Below are 16,198 nucleotides of genomic sequence, written 5' to 3' on the forward strand. Positions count from 1 at the left end.
CATACGGTAGCAGTTGAGAGCTTATTAGCTTAGCCCTAGGGCACGAAACGATGCAGTCCATGCATCCAAATCCAGACTAGATTTTGTATCCAGGTCTTGTCAACAAAAAACTAACGATTTTGGTAGAATTCCAATTGATAATGCTGGATTTGGCAAAGATCAATCCAAAGCAAGCCCTATACATTTGGCATCAGTTTGATCCTAGGTCCAAACCCATTATCAGTTTGAGCAAAGATTACAACCTTGATAGGCATCCAAGCACAACTTTTCAAATATCTGGGTTCTTCACATGTTAAAACAGCAAGAACACGCATAGCCGCCCCAAACCCTGAAGATCAGTATTATCATTTCACCATTTTTATCCAAGATAGCATTGTCTAATCGTAATGCCATAAGGGTATGTAAGGATTTCAACTACAGCAAATATAACTGTTGGAGAGATGAACAGTAGAAAACAATGGCCATCCCTCACACATTCTGGTAACAAAAAGAAAATTTGGTATCTATGAAATCCAATGACATGTGGGTGCAGTAACCTCTGTCCTTTCGTTAGTGAAAATTTAAATGAAGAATGTCCAGTTTCAAGCAGGGAGCTGAAGCTTCTCCCGATTCTTCCAGCTGAGACAAAATCAAAAGTAATGTTAGCGAATATGCAAATATTCAGAATGTTGGCTCCCAGAAAAGAGATCCATGGAACAATTGGTTGCCTCTAAACAATCTAACTGTTGATATATAACATGGAAAATGTACCTCTTGAAGTAGTAGTAGAAAAAATCAGCATATAGAGCAGTCTGAACCAGGCCCGAAATCCAGGCTGTGTTTGGCATTTGATAGTAACATGTTAATGATGTTTTCATGCAAGATATAAAATTTAAAAATTGAGAATAAGATGAAATCAATGTGAAGCAAGACCCAGAACTTACGTATCCAATGATAATGGTGATTATCCTCCACAAGGAAACGATAAGCCCAGTTGAGGATATATAAAGCACGGTATGCCCTATATGGGAAACCATGAAAAGATGTTACAGCACAAACAATTGAATAGAATATAACTAACCACATAAAAAAGAATTGTTCAAGAGGCAAGTATACATCAGTGAAAATTGAATCGGTAAAGACCATCTTGCTTGACATGTTAGGTTCTAATAAGAATTCGGAAGGATCTAGGACTAGAAGAAACACAAGAGGCTCTCATCAGAGGTAAGAGTTAAAGGTTCAGATGTTGAGTCCTTATCTCCCCCATCCAGTAATGCTACAGAATGTAAACTATATTTCCAACCAATATCAAAAAGAGAAATCTTATCACAAGTTGACCCAAATGCCTTTTGTATTCGAGGGGAAGGTTCAGTGAGTCAGCATTAATCCTTTTGACCAATAGAATCCTGTGCAGAAACCCTCTCACAAGAATATAGCAATATGCTTTAACTTCAGATATTCAGTTCTTGCAGTTTCAAATATTTTGACAAAACCATTTTCATTTTTGATACCAAATAGAACAAGAACTGTCAACCTGAAAGACCATCATGCTGATCACTCTCCCCTTTCTAGATGTGGTAAAGTGGGAGGCCGTTGCAAACAATATCTACTATCTAAAGGACTGCCTCGCAGTTAATTTCTTATTTGGGGTCAAGTAAAGCCCGATACAAACTGCCAATGGCTTATATAATGTGAGAAGAAAATGCACACTAAAGATCAAGAGAGAACATTATATGCAAATACATCAAATAGAAGATATTCCAGAGGGAAAAGTAACTTGGTATACCCAAAAGCAATAAAACCAACCAGGTTAAGCATGACATACCCAAGGAGAAAAACATAGTTCCCGGTTAAGTTGTCAATAATTCTTGACCTTTGCAGTAACACCAATTGAGGGACGATAGCTACAGCTTCAAGATATATCGAAAATGTCCACAGAATCTAACACAAGAGGTAAAGTTTCCAGTAGAATCAGATCAAATTATTGAGAGAAAGGAAATGTACACTTCAAATATAATTCTATTGTCAGACATCAATAAATGGAAGCACAAGCAAACAAAGGAAATATTGTTAGCAATTGGTGAGGATGTGGAAAGTGCTTGAGAAGATTTTGCTTGGGTTGACTGCCAATCAAATTGACTTGCATATTTCTTAGCATAAAGGAACTTTCCTTTGAGACATTAAAACCATCTTCTAGAAAGGTCTAGAGTTTCTTTCCTTACAAGGTCATATCCAAAGGTCTATACCCCAAAAGTGTCCCTAGTTCATGGAGCTTAATGGCCCTAGGCCCTCTCAATGTAATTGACTACCCAAATTCATGATGGTATCAGGGATTTTAATCCAATTTCATCAACTGACAAAATACCTTCTCTGTTTTCATGATCATAGTCATGCTTTTGCTTTTTGCAAGGAAAATAAAGAGCAAGAGAAATAAAAGAGGAAGTGCTTCTTTTTGATAAATTCAGCCCCACAAGGTCTCACCTCTTTTCTTATCTATCCATACAGGAATTAACCCCGTGGTCAAAGAATATTTGTTGTGTGCTTAATTTTACTATATGTATTCAAAATTCTCAATTCCATTATGTAAATGAGAGGAAAAAAGAGCCATGCAAAGAGAGGATCAAAGACCCTTCAAAGAAAAAAAAAAGGAAAAAAGGAGAGAAAGAAACTGCATCAAAAGAAAAAAAAAAGGATGAGACACCAAGCAGACCCATAATAATTCCCTATAAGAACTTGTAGAAAAGAAAATGCCTCTATGCAAGCCCATCAACTTCCTGATTAGCTGATTCCGGTCTCCAACTCAAAGATGCATCCATGCTACCAAATATCCCAAATCTCTCTCCTCCAATGATAAGCAAGGCCAAGGGTGTCTGCTCAAAGCTGCTCAATTTAAAATGACCAAGTCATGATCAAAGAGACTGGTAAAATGCCTCAACATGGGCTTTCCTAAAGCCTCCCAGTACAATAAAATCTCCACTTCAACTGATCTTAAAAGGACTGGATTCACTTCTATGGGTTTGCAGTTGCCAGTAGTTCATCTTTGACCCATCAGACCCAGGATGTTCAGTGGGCGGATATTGAAGTCAAGATTAATGCAGACAAAGGAAGTTGACCAACATGAAAAATAGCTTTCTAATGTAATGGAGTAACTATATTAGTATTTCATCCATATCTCACAACTTGTGCTTATTTTTATCACATAATAACAGAATAGGTTCTGCTCCCTCAAGAATCTCCATAACCATTTATCAATAAGGGTTTTATTCATCAAGGCTCATACGACCCAAACTCAACTCCCCAGACCAACAAACTACATCCATCTAATTAAATGGTTTCTGACAGATTCTCCATACCCATAGAAAAGAAAATATATTTAGATTTTCACAAAAAGCAGCTGCATTGACTGGATTTCAGAAAGGGACATGAAGTAGGTGGGAATATTGGTAAGACAAGACTAGATCCAAGTAATTCCAACTGCCTGGTAACAGAAAGCTTTCTTGACCATCAAGCCACTTGGCCACCTTCACAACAACTGGATTCCAAAAGTTTAGAGCTCAATGATAACCCCCAAGAAGAAGACCAAGATATTAGAGTGGCAACTCATTAGTTTCATAACCTACTCCCACAGCTACCTAGAAGGTTCTTCATATTGCACATTGATCCTTATCAAGGAACTATTACAGGTGTTAATTTTGTGGCCTGAAACCATTCTGAAAGCCTGAAAAATAAGCTTAATATTGAACACCTTATTTTCTTCAGTAGAGTAAATTATTTTGTCATAAGAAAAATGGTGTGACAAATTTGAACGAGCTTCCCTTGCTTCGAAATCTTCCTTACACAAGACCTTTTTCCCTTTTCTTTTCTTTTCTTTTCTTTTCTGTGTGTGTGAGAGAGAGAGAGAGAGTGATAAACTTTTTTAGATAAAAACCTCCCATGACTCCACCCTAATCCCCTACCACTTGAGTTAGGCCTCAAGGATTCCTTCCACAAGGCTTAATTCCATTATGATTCTACCTTCATTTATACTGATTATAGTCTCTAGCTTCCAAAGTCCAACGCAGATTGGAAAAATTCAATACAAATTTAATCTCGGAAAGCCCACAGTATTCTTAATTATGAAAAGGAACAAAACTAAAAAAAAATGATCTTTTCAGCAGTTCTCCACAAGAACTGCCACACAATGAGTGCATGGATTATGAAATCAAGGATCTCTGCACATATATCACAGTTCATATTTGTTCAAGCTGGAGCATATACGTCATATGCACCAAGCTTGTTACAAATATATTTAATCCTAGGACCTCTGAGAGATTTAGTGAAGATGTCAGCTAGTTGATCATTTGAATTAACAAAACTTGTAGCAACACATCCTGATGCGATCTTCTCTCTAATGAAATGACAGTCAACTTCAATATGTTTGGTCCTTTCATGAAAGACTGGATTGGATGCAATATGTAATGCGGCCTGGTTATCACATATGAGTTTCATCTGTTCATCCTTTCCAAATCTCAACTCTCGAAGAAGATGTCTCAACCATATGAGTTCACATGTTGCCAAAGCCATAGCTCAATACTCGGCTTCAGCGCTAGATCTGGCCACTACATCTTGTTTCTTACTCTTCCAAGATATTAGATTACCTCCAATAAAAACACAGTACCCTGAAGTGGAACGTCTATCTGTGGGTGAGCCAGCCCAATCTGCATCTATGTAACCAACAACCTGAGTATGACCTCTGTTCTCGTACAACACACCTTGGCCTGGTGTACTTTTGATATATCGAAAAATGCGGATTACAGCATTCCAATGGCTATCACATGGTGACTGTAGGAATTGACTAACAACACTCACAGGAAAAGAAATGTCTGGACGAGTAATGGTGAGATAGTTCAATTTACCTACGAGCCGTCGATATCTCCCGGGGTTTCCTAAAGGCTCCCCCTGTCCTGGTACAAGTTTGACATTCGGATCCATAGGTGTGTCTACCGGTTTACAGTCTAACATACCGGTTTCTTCCAGGATGTCTAAAGCATACTTCCTTTGGGAAAGGACCACAGCAGAACTGGATTGAGCTATCTCAATTCCCAAGAAATACTTGAGTTTCCCCAAGTCTTTGGTCTGAAAGTGGGTAAAAAGGTGTTGCTTTAGTTTCTGAATACCATCCTGATCACTGCCTGTAATGACGATGTCGTCCACATAAACAACCAGATAAATACACTGCCCCAAAGAGTTATGATGATAGAAAACTGAATGGTCTGCTGTACTGCGAAGCATGCCAAACTCTTGAACAACAGAACTAAAACGGCCAAACCATGCTCGAGGAGATTGTTTCAAGCCATATAGAGAACGGCGTAACCTGCATACTAAACCAGACTCCCCCTGAGCAACAAAACCAGGAGGTTGCTCCATATAAACTTCCTCGGCAAGATCACCATAAAGGAAGGCATTTTTAATATCCAATTGATAAAGAGGCCAAGAACACATGGCAGCCATGGAGAGAAGCAGACGGACAGAAGCAATCTTGGCAACCGGAGAGAATGTGTCACCATAATCAGAACCATAAACCTGAGTATAGCCTTTAGCAACTAAGCGGGCCTTAAGGCGATCAACCTGACCATCAGGACCAACCTTAACTGCGTAGACCCAAAGACAGCCAACGGTAGATTTACCCGAGGGTAAAACAACAAGATCCCAAGTGCCATTAGAGTGCAGAGCAGCCATTTCATCCACCATTGCCTGTCGCCAGCCTGGATGGGAAAGAGCTTCATGGGTGCTCTTTGGAAGAGAAACAGAGGATATAGCAGAAACAAAAGCAGAATAGGGTGAAGATAATCGATGATAACTCAAAAAATTGTAAATAGGATGAGGATTACGAGTAGAGCGAGTACCTTTCCGAACAGCAATGGGTAAGTCATTAAGAGAAGGCAGAGCCGGGGTAGGTGAAGCCGAAGGGATAGGAAGTGAGTCAGCAGGTGCCTCAGCAAAAGGGAGAGGAGCAACGACACGAGGGCGACGATGATAAACCTGAAGTGGTCGAGGAGGCATAGGATCAGGTGGGGAGACAATGAGAATAGGCAAGACTTCAGAAACAGGAAGAGACTCAAAAGTGGTGGAAAAGAATGGTGAGTCCTCAAAGAAGGTGACATCAGCGGAGATAAAGTATCGATGAGTCTCAAGGGAATAACAACGATAACCCTTCTGAAGTCTGGAGTATCCCAAGAAGAGACACTTCATGGCTTTGGCGGAAAGCTTGTCCTGTCCAGGAGTGAGAATATGAACAAAGCAAGTACAACCAAAGACACGAGGAGGAAGGAAATAAAGTGGTTGGTCAGGGAAGAGAAGGGAGTGAGGAATCTGATCATGTAAGACAGAGGAGGGCATACGATTAATCAAATAACAAGCGGTAAGAACAGCGTCCCCCCAAAAACGAAAAGGAACATTACTATGGAGGAGGAGAGTACGAGCTGTCTCAACAAGATGTCGATTCTTGCGTTCAGCTACCCCATTTTGTTGAGGAGTATGAGGACAAGAAGACTGATGAAGAATCCCATGATGAGACATAAACGAAGTAAATGGGGCTGAAAAATATTCCCTGGCATTGTCACTGCGTAACACACGAATAGAAATATTGAACTGGGTTTGGATTTCAGCATAAAATTTCTGGAAAATAGAGAATAACTCAGCTCGATTTTTCATTAAAAATAACCAAGTACATCGAGAATAATCATCAATGAAAGTGACAAAATACTGAAATCCTAAAGTAGACGCAGTCCGACAAGGACCCCAAACATCAGTGTGGACAAGCTCAAAAGGAGACTTTGCCCGATTATTCAAACGCTTTGGGAACGAGACACGAGTATGTTTCCCAAGCTGACATGACTCACACGGAAGCGACGATAAAGTGGAAAAACGAGGGACCATCTTCTGGAACTTGGAGAGACTAGGGTGGCCCAGACGATTGTGAATGAGGAGAGGAGCATCAGTGGAAATGCAAACTGCAGGAGATGAATCCGAGGTGAGGTGATAGAGGCCTTGAGACTCACGTCCTATGCCAATCGTCTTCCCCGTACTCCGGTCCTGCAAGGTCACAAATTTATCAGAAAAGGTAATAGAGCAATTAAGAGTACGAGTGATTTTGCTGATGGAAATAAGATTAAAAGGACATTCAGGAGTATAAAGGACAGAAGTGAGAGGTAGAGAAGGCAGAGGAAGGGCCAAACCAATACCTTTAGCCACAGTTTGAGAACCATTAGCTAAGGTAACAGTAGGTAAAGCAGAGGTAGTAGTAATAGAGGAGAAAATATCCTTATTACCAGATAAGTGATCAGAAGTTCCAGAATCTAGAATCCAGGGTCCAAGAGAAGATGTGTGGGTAAGGCAGGCAGAGGCATTACCAGGCTGGGTAACAGAGGCAACAGAAGCCTGAGATGCGGAAGAGCTCGGAGGCTGAGGTAGCGGAGAATCAGAGGACTGGGCCACATGGGCAGTGCGAGGAGGTCGTCCATATAACTGATAGCAACGATCGCGAGTGTGGCCAAGTTTATTGCAATAGGTGCAATGAGGACGTTGACCTCTACCTCGGGTACCACTGCGGCCTCCTCGAGAGTTAGTTTGAGAAACTAACACAGAAGAATCTGAAGTGCTATCAAATGGCAAAGTCTGAGTGGAGGAGATACGGAGGAGGCGAGCAAACACATCATCCAAGGACGGAACTGATGAACTACCAAGAATCTGATCGCGGACAGGCTCAAGATCCGGACGGAGGCCAATAAGAGTAAGAACCATGAAGAACTTGTCAAGCTGTGTTTGTTGAGCCCCAACATCAGGAGTAAGCAAGGAAGAAAATATCGCCGAAATTAGGCGATATTTCGGCGAAATATCGGTGTGTCGGTGGGTGCCGACACGATATACAGCACAGATATATCGCCGGTCAACGCTCGGTCAACACAGGCGGTCAACGGTCAAAATGGAGCTTTTTTCTTCCTTCTGCTGTTGGGGGGATTCGAACCCCCAACAAAAGGTTTACACTCCAAGCCTAGCTCCACCAGGGCAGACATGCCCTTTGATAAATATTACACACTAAACAAATATATATCAAAACTTAGGATATAAATAAAATATTAAAAAAACACTTTAAATAACAAATTAATTATAACTATTTTATAATTAAATGAAAATTTTTCATTTAATTGATTAGTAAAAAATATCATAATTTTATTCATAGTGTTTTTAATATTATTAATATATTAATATTTTATATATTTATCATCATTTATTTTATAATATATCATAATTTTAATATTAAATAGATTTAAAAATTAAACATATTATAATCACAATATTATCATCAAATAATATTTTATATAATTCAATAATCAATATACACTTATCAAATTTTTATATATATATATATATATATATCAATTTATTCGAAAAAAATAACTTTAAAATGTCTATTATGTTTTTAATTTCATTTTTTTTTTATATTTTTATAAGTTTTAATCAATTTTAGGTTTACGGATATTTTGTGTTAAAATATCCATCGAAATATATTATAATCAAATATCACAATATAATGATCAAATAATATTTAATATAATTTAATAATCAATATACACTTATCAAATTTATATTTTTTATTGACACGTACAATATTATATATACATTAATTTATTTAATAAAATAACTTTAAAATATCTATTATACTTTAATTTCACTTCTAAAAATTTTATTTTATATTTTTATAAGTTTTGGTCAATTTTAGGACCAATATTTTATGTCAAAATATCCACCGATATATCTCCGATATATCCGATATATCCGTAAAATCGAAATACCGATATATCCGTAATTACCGATATTTTCATCCTTGGGAGTAAGAGGCATCACCGTCAAGAACTCCTCCTTAAGAGAGGCAATCTGGCCAATATAAGTAGATAGATCCAAGTCCTGCTGGCTGAGATGGACAATAGCAGAAGCCACCTTATAAAGACGCTGGATATCATTCGTATATAATCCTTTGGCCTGAATCCAAAATTTAAAACAAGTTTTGTAGGCCCGAAGATGAAGAAGAATCTTGGGATCAACCGATTGCCATAATACACTACATAACTGTGCATCTATCTTCCTCCACTGTACGCGGTCAACCTCAGGGATATCTGCCTCCTGTGTAGTCAAGTGATCCTCATATCCTTGACCCATAAACCAAAGTTCAACAGAAGCAGACCAGGAAAGATAATTGTCACTGCCAACCAATTTCTCCGAAGTAATCATAGGAGATCCAGATATAACAGTGGAAAAAATGGAATTTTTAGTAGTCATATCTACTTATCTGGAGAATGAAGTATGTTTGGATCGAAGAGAGCCCTAATACGGCTTCAGATTGCGGCGTGGCACCACCGAAAAAGGGAGACGGCCTCAGATCGCGGCGTGGTACCACCAGAAAGGTAGAAAAACACTTCCCAAGGCACGTGTAGGGATTGGAGTGGAGAAAAAGTAGTCGGAGCTTCGCCGGAAAGACTGTTTGGAGGGCAGACGGAGACAAAAATCCCCAAAAGAGGTACGTGCAAGGCTCGGATGGGAGAACCAGGGAGGTAGGGAGGCTGGTCGGCGTCAGGCGAAGCTGGAGGAGGAGGCGCATCGCCGGAAAAGGCCTCACGCGCCAGCGCGTGAGATTCAGCCGTCGGCCGGAAATTTGCGCGTGGGAGGCACGTGGATGAGATTTTGGTGCCGGTGTCTTCACAAAAGTTGTAGATCTCCTCCAGGCGCTCCTTCTGGTATGGTCGGTGTCGGAAAAATACGTCGTCGGAAAGTTCGCCAGAAAAGTTCGCCGGCAGTGAGTGGTTTCTGTCGACGATCCGACTGACCGGAAAGTATTGGGAGATGGGGAAGGTGACCGGAATGAAACACAGTCACCGGAAGGTTTTCCGGAGTTGATGACACGGGAAACAGGAAAGAATTAAGTTTTCTTCCTTGGCTCTGATACCATGTTGAGAGAGAGAGAAAGAAGAAAGACCTTAATTCTCATTAATGTAATGATCTACTTACAATTGAGAAATATATATATATACAAGGCTAGGAGTCCTAACTACCATACATGTATCCTATATTAACAAGGAAAGGTTATACACTATAAATACATTATATTCAACAATATTCTTTATATATACAAGATTTTATTCAGAAAACAAGAAACAACAATAAAAAAGGGGCAACCAATCCCCCCAACCATGACAGCATAAAAGGCAGGATCTAGAACATTCCAAAAAAGAATCAAACCAAGACCTCAATTAGTAAGACACAAATCAAATGCTTCTTCCTAGTAACAGTTTTCATTTCTCCCCTTCCATATTCCCCAAACCAGAGCAAAAGGAGTGAGCTGTCAAGTTATAAGGACTCTTTAGTCTTTTAAGGCCAAAAGGTGCAAACCCCGAAAAATATCACCCAACATACCTCAGAATGCTTAACAGACTCCAAACTGCAAGTGAATGGGACCAGGACGAAGCTGTTAACTGACAGCAGATTAGAAGTTAGAAAATTATTTCTTCTAAGCAAAGACAAAATGGATCAGGGAGACTGAAATCTCTTCTATTAAGCTAATCCAGTGGAAGAATCATATCCAACGTGGCTGTCCAAACAACCCAAACAATTTTGAAGGGTGCCTGAGGGAACGATATCCACCTGGGAGGAATATCTGCAGAATGATGAAAGAGAGGAACTATTTAATAGAACACATCCAATCAAGTGGCGGTTGTCGCCTCCAAAGTAGTTTTGGGTGAAAGGCAGTTTGGGATAAGATCCACATGAGTAGTTTGCACTTGGTTAATTTTGTGTAACTTGTGTGAAGAGAAGTAAGGAACAATCAGATCCTTGTCCATTGTCCAACAGCTAGAAAGCTTTGGTCTTTAATTTTTGTACTCTATGAGTGGTGTGGTCCTATCCATGTCGATCAAGGAAGCTGTTGCTAGTTGGCATAGAAGTTTGTGAAAAATAACAAGAGGAAAGAGTGGGGAGCAGCCCTTGCACTTCTTTTGGTGCCTGTGGAAGAACCACAATAAAAGAGTCTTTGAGGAGGGTTTTGAAATGAACAATGTCCTGATTAAATCCTGGCTCCTCTGACCTTAACCTCATTGGGAGTCCAAACATGCCTTTATGGATTTTATTGTTGGCTTGTGCTATGAAGAGACAGATTAGGCTAGTTTTTTTTCTGTCTTCTCCCTGATCTTCAGCGGCTACTCATTCCTTTCCTTGGTTTTCTTTTCTTTTACTACCCTTCGGGTTTCCTTGTATGCTTCTGTTGTATTAGGTTTCCCCTCAGTTGGTGCTTCTGATATGTTTTGGTTATCAAAAGAAAACATAATTATCAACCTAATGGAGTCCAAAAACCACCAATCTCTACCCACCTCCCTCTCCAGAAGGTAGAAAAAAGAGAGCCAATCCAGAAGATCAGAAACATTCACAATTTCTAAATTCTGAGATCTCTTTTGAATCTGTGGGACTAAGGTATAGAAGTCACCTCCATGTTGTATGCAATAGAAATGAATGGTTACTAGGAGCCAGATCACCAACCAATCCAACAGCACAGATAACAGCTATCAAATTCTTAAAGTCTCTCCACAAAGCGAACTCACAGCACAAAGAGGATCCCCCTCCAAGTCTCTGGCCATAAGAATGGAGTACCTCATTAACACTCCAGCACCAAAACTCTCATACTTAGCAAGGATGCATTGTTGAGTGCAAAATTCCCAATGCCACTCTGACAGACCATCACATAAATCTCCTCAAGAAAACACTAAGAATGCATCTAATTATGTGATCTACAAGTTTCCACACTAAATGTTATCTAGATTGGATTTTCTTGAAAAAGGAAGAACCAGATTGAACTTTGTTATGTGATAGCAACCTTTTAATTCTTTTACTGGTTGGGACTCTTTCAAGAAAATAGTCCATTATAAATCATAAGCCAGTTATCTTTTCAGTTTATTACACTATAAAGCATAAACAATTTGGGTAGGTCCTGATGCAGATCAGCCATATGCCTCCAAGAGATGCCCAACTGAAGCAACATGTCCAAACTACTAACAAACAATCTAAGTGTCAAGGTACTTCTAGTATTTATAGTTTTGTAGAATTTTGAGAGCACCTGCAAATTTCAATGTATATGTAATCTTTTCTGCTTCAAGTGTGGGTCAGTGACACATGAAAAAGCAAATTATATTTTACTTGGAACAAGGTCAACAAACACATCAAGTGTTGAAAATATGAAACTTCTGCTGATCCACCAATATGTATTAACACACAGTTGGTCAGCACTCAAACAAAATTCATTAAGGGCCTCAATTTTCAGTCAGCAGGACACTACTCCACACAACATACTGGGATAAAATTTTCTGCTTGAAAGACATTTTTAACCAGCAGGTTCAAGAAAAATCATAATTTAGTAATGAAAATCATTAATATTGAAGTTGCAGCAGTAAAATATTGAAGAGGTTTAAGGAGGTAACAAGTCAGTAGGCAATTTTTTACTTGATGATTCACGTTAAACATGGAAAAATATATTCATTGTTCAGAAATAAATCAGCAGACACCTTCTTCAGCCATATTTTCAGTGAATATGGAATCTCAGTGATTACTGGAACATGTTGTCACGCATGACACAATTTTGATCTTTGACCAAATTGGTTGCTTTCTGTCCAACTTTTTAACTGTATAATCATTGTAAAATGTGGTCAACTTTATAATTCTACAAATACTGAATAAAAGTTATAAAGTAACACTCTTGCAGACTCAGAAGTATTATCTTTTCACGGGAAGTTTTCTCTCTACATTCCTACTTCAGTTCATGTGTTTCTTTGAGCATTTCTTCATGTGATGTTACTGTTTTTTGCATTCCCAAAAATACAAGCACTTTAAAAATAGAAAGAAATCTCAAAACAAGCATGTATGTTGTCTTGGTTTTTTTAAATCAAAAACATTTTAGGAGAACAATTTTTTATTTTTGTTGTTACTATATGCCCAATTCTTCTCATGAATACAAGTGGTTCTAAATTTGTTTTATCTCCAAACAAGTAACACACTTTAACTGCAAATAGCAAAGTTTACACAGAAGGAAAACTGAACAGAAAGATATTAACTGATACCATTACAGGACTAAAGAATTCTGAACCCATCAAACATAGATAGGTTAGGATTATCTTGAACATGAAAAATGCTGTTAAAATGATAAAAGAAGGGAAGGAATACTCCATACCTCAGTTACACTGGAACTGCGGTGAATCAGGAGAGCCAACACAAAGCAGGGGAGAACCAAAAAGTAATGGCGGAAAGTATCTTCCTGTTTACTGTAAGTTTGCTTCACTACTTTATGGTATCTCATGTACCATACTATAGCAATTGAAGTTCCAAGAAACACCAGCTTCATTACAGAGTTGTAGAGGGAGATGTACCTTGTGAATAGATCAAGGTATCGAGTAACAAACACTATAACATACAGTTCTTGGGTTTTGAGTGAGATTCCTGGGGCAAGTAAAGGGAAATTTAAAACCTAAGAAAAGGAAGAATAGTCACAAAAATAGGGTGGAGATGTTGCACCCTATCATAACTGAAAATTAATCCAAAAAAGAAAAAGGAAAAATAATTATTCTCAACAAGGTTCTGATAGAAATCCTAGGTCTTATGGAACATAATTAATATTTTTTATGTGAATCCCCTGATTGTGAGCTATTTTGAAATATTCAAGTTGTGAGTACAAGGAAAATTCCAAGTCACATTTTGCAGGAAAAGGAAGTTCCAAGACTTGTTTGTAAAACATATCTCGCTCTGATTTCACATTTGCAGAAAATCTATGTTGGGAGGCCTATTAGGAATCTGACCATTTTTGGGCACAACTGAACCAGGTTATTCACTTCCCAAGCACTACCAAACAATGGAATCAAAGATTTGCAGAACACCAATTTTTCTTGGTTCATGAGCAAGAAATATTTACTATTGGAATGAAAAGAGATGGCTAAATCACCAAAACTTTCTAAGGATGATGATTGTTTAAACATTTCAGGGAAATGGGCTTCCAATCAAACTTTCCAATTATGAATCTTCCATATATTGTTCTGGTTTCAACCACAACTTCTTGGGCAGTTAGCCCAATGAAATAGTGGCTATTAAAAGATCTTTGCAACATGGGTTTTCAATAAAATTTTCCAAATTTAAATCTTCCAAACAAACAAATTTTGGGAAAAAATGAGTTTGCGAAGTTCCAAAAGTACTAGCAATTATTTCATTCTTCTAGCAAGCACTCACTAATTCTTCAATACCCACAAGAAAGAGCAAACAACAAAGGTAAAACAACAAAAGAAATGACCAAACAAAAGAGCATTGGCCACTTTTTTCATGAGTAATTAGGATTTTTGAAAATAGGTTTTCAATGAAAGTTCCAAAAGTACTCATCTTCCTAACTGATGACCAATTCCATTCTTTTAAGGCAAAATCCAAAAAGGAAAAAACAACAACAATAGAATTAACCATAAAATCTACAAAAAATACCAAAAAGAAGAAGAAAGAAAAACAGAAAGGAACACTAATACCCAAAAAATATTAGAGAAGAAATGGAAAATGAAAGAGAAACAGCCACTTTTAAAAGGGTGTCTGATTTTGAGATAATGGGTTTTCAACCAAAGACCCAAAACTAGTAAAGATTATTTCCCTATGCGCTAATTCTTCAATACCTGATAGCAATAAAAAAGGAAAACAACAAACAGAAAAACAACAAAATTTTGCCCACAAAAAGAGGTGGCGATTGAAATAACTAAAACTGAACACCCAGAAGAAAAATGAAATGAAATTAAAGCAGCAATAATATAAACAAAGAGAAGTGGCCATTTCTTGAGAATGTTGTTACAGATTTTGAGAAAATAGGCTCTCTTTTCAAAGTTCCAGAAGAACATGAAATCCCTTCCATTCTTCAATGAAGCACCAATTCTTAGATACATGCAAAAAGAGGCAAACAACAACAGCAAAGGTTACACACCCAAAAGAACCAGAAGGAAAACAAAATCAAATCAACAAAGATCTAGGGAAAGAAAATGTTCATGTTTTCAAAGGGTATTTGCAGATTTTGAGATATGGTTTCGGATTTCCAACCAGACTAACTTCAATTCTTCAACCAAGAATTAATTAACCAACACCAAACAACAAAAGTAAGGCTCTACAAATACAAGCAAAAAAAAAAAGTACCCAAAACAAAAGGACAAAATCTAAGCAATAATTGTAAAAGAAGAGGAACAATTTTTTGAAAGAACTTTCATTCTTCAAAGAAGCATTAATTCTTAAACACCCAATAGAAAAAAGCAAATTGCAATAACAATAAAACAACAAAATCAGTAAAAGAAAAAACAACAGCAATCACTTCCATTTTATAAAGGGTATTTGCCGATATTTTGGATATGGATTTTCAATCAAACAACTAACAATCACTTCCATTCTTCACCCAAACACTAGTTCTTGAATACCCACAACAAAAAACAAACAACAAAAATAGCAAAACAGCAAAATCCACAACTACAACCAAAGAGGAAATTGCAAAAGGAAAAAAAGAAAGAACCATTTGTCAAAAGGGTGTTTACAGATTCAAAGAAATGGGATTTCAACCACTTACATTCTTCAAACACCAACTCTTAAACACCCACAAAAGAAACAAACAAACAGCAATCACTCCCCCTTTTTAAAAGGGCATTTACAGATTTTGAGATATGGTTTTTCAACCAAACCCCCAAAAGTACCAACAATCACTTCTATTCCTCAACCAAACACCAATTCTTAAATACCCACCCAACCAAAATACAAAAACATTAAATGCCCAAAAACCAAAACACAAAAATGAAAGCTACAAATGGAACTAAACAAATAGGAAAAGCAGAGACGGAAAATGATGATATAAAAACTGAAATTGAATATACCAGCACAAGATTTCATGGTGCGAATCTTGAGGAGGAGCACAACTATGCTGAGGAGGTGGGTCATGTCCCCAGCCAATCTGAAGATATTCATGATTGCTCCAACCTTGGATTAGATTCTCTTCTTTCTATTACAACACCCCCTTCTTTTGTAGGGAAGAATCACTGCAGTTTTGCTTTCTCTTCGTATACACATTATATACACTGAGATTTGGGTTTGGGACCGAGGGTTCTTCACTCTCCTTGTTGGCGCGTGAGAGTTGACTCCCTGACCC

At 37.9% G+C, this 16,198-nt stretch overlaps 1 protein-coding gene across 1 annotated transcript; it reads right to left on the bottom strand.

The window, feature by feature from the left end:
* Positions 1 to 318: 318 nt before the first annotated feature.
* On the bottom strand, positions 319 to 16,198 carry LOC117933116 (ER lumen protein-retaining receptor B-like). Its single transcript, XM_034854503.1, has 6 exons — positions 15,927 to 16,198; positions 13,226 to 13,491; positions 1,805 to 1,920; positions 924 to 1,000; positions 751 to 814; positions 319 to 618 (listed from the first exon to the last, which is right to left on the bottom strand). The coding sequence occupies exons 1-6, from the start codon at positions 16,015 to 16,017 to the stop codon at positions 582 to 584; spliced, it is 651 nt and encodes a 216-aa protein (XP_034710394.1). The 5' UTR covers positions 16,018 to 16,198; the 3' UTR covers positions 319 to 581.

The sequence above is a fragment of the Vitis riparia genome, chromosome 16, assembly GCF_004353265.1.
Source record: "Vitis riparia cultivar Riparia Gloire de Montpellier isolate 1030 chromosome 16, EGFV_Vit.rip_1.0, whole genome shotgun sequence".
Taxonomy (NCBI): domain Eukaryota; kingdom Viridiplantae; phylum Streptophyta; class Magnoliopsida; order Vitales; family Vitaceae; genus Vitis; species Vitis riparia.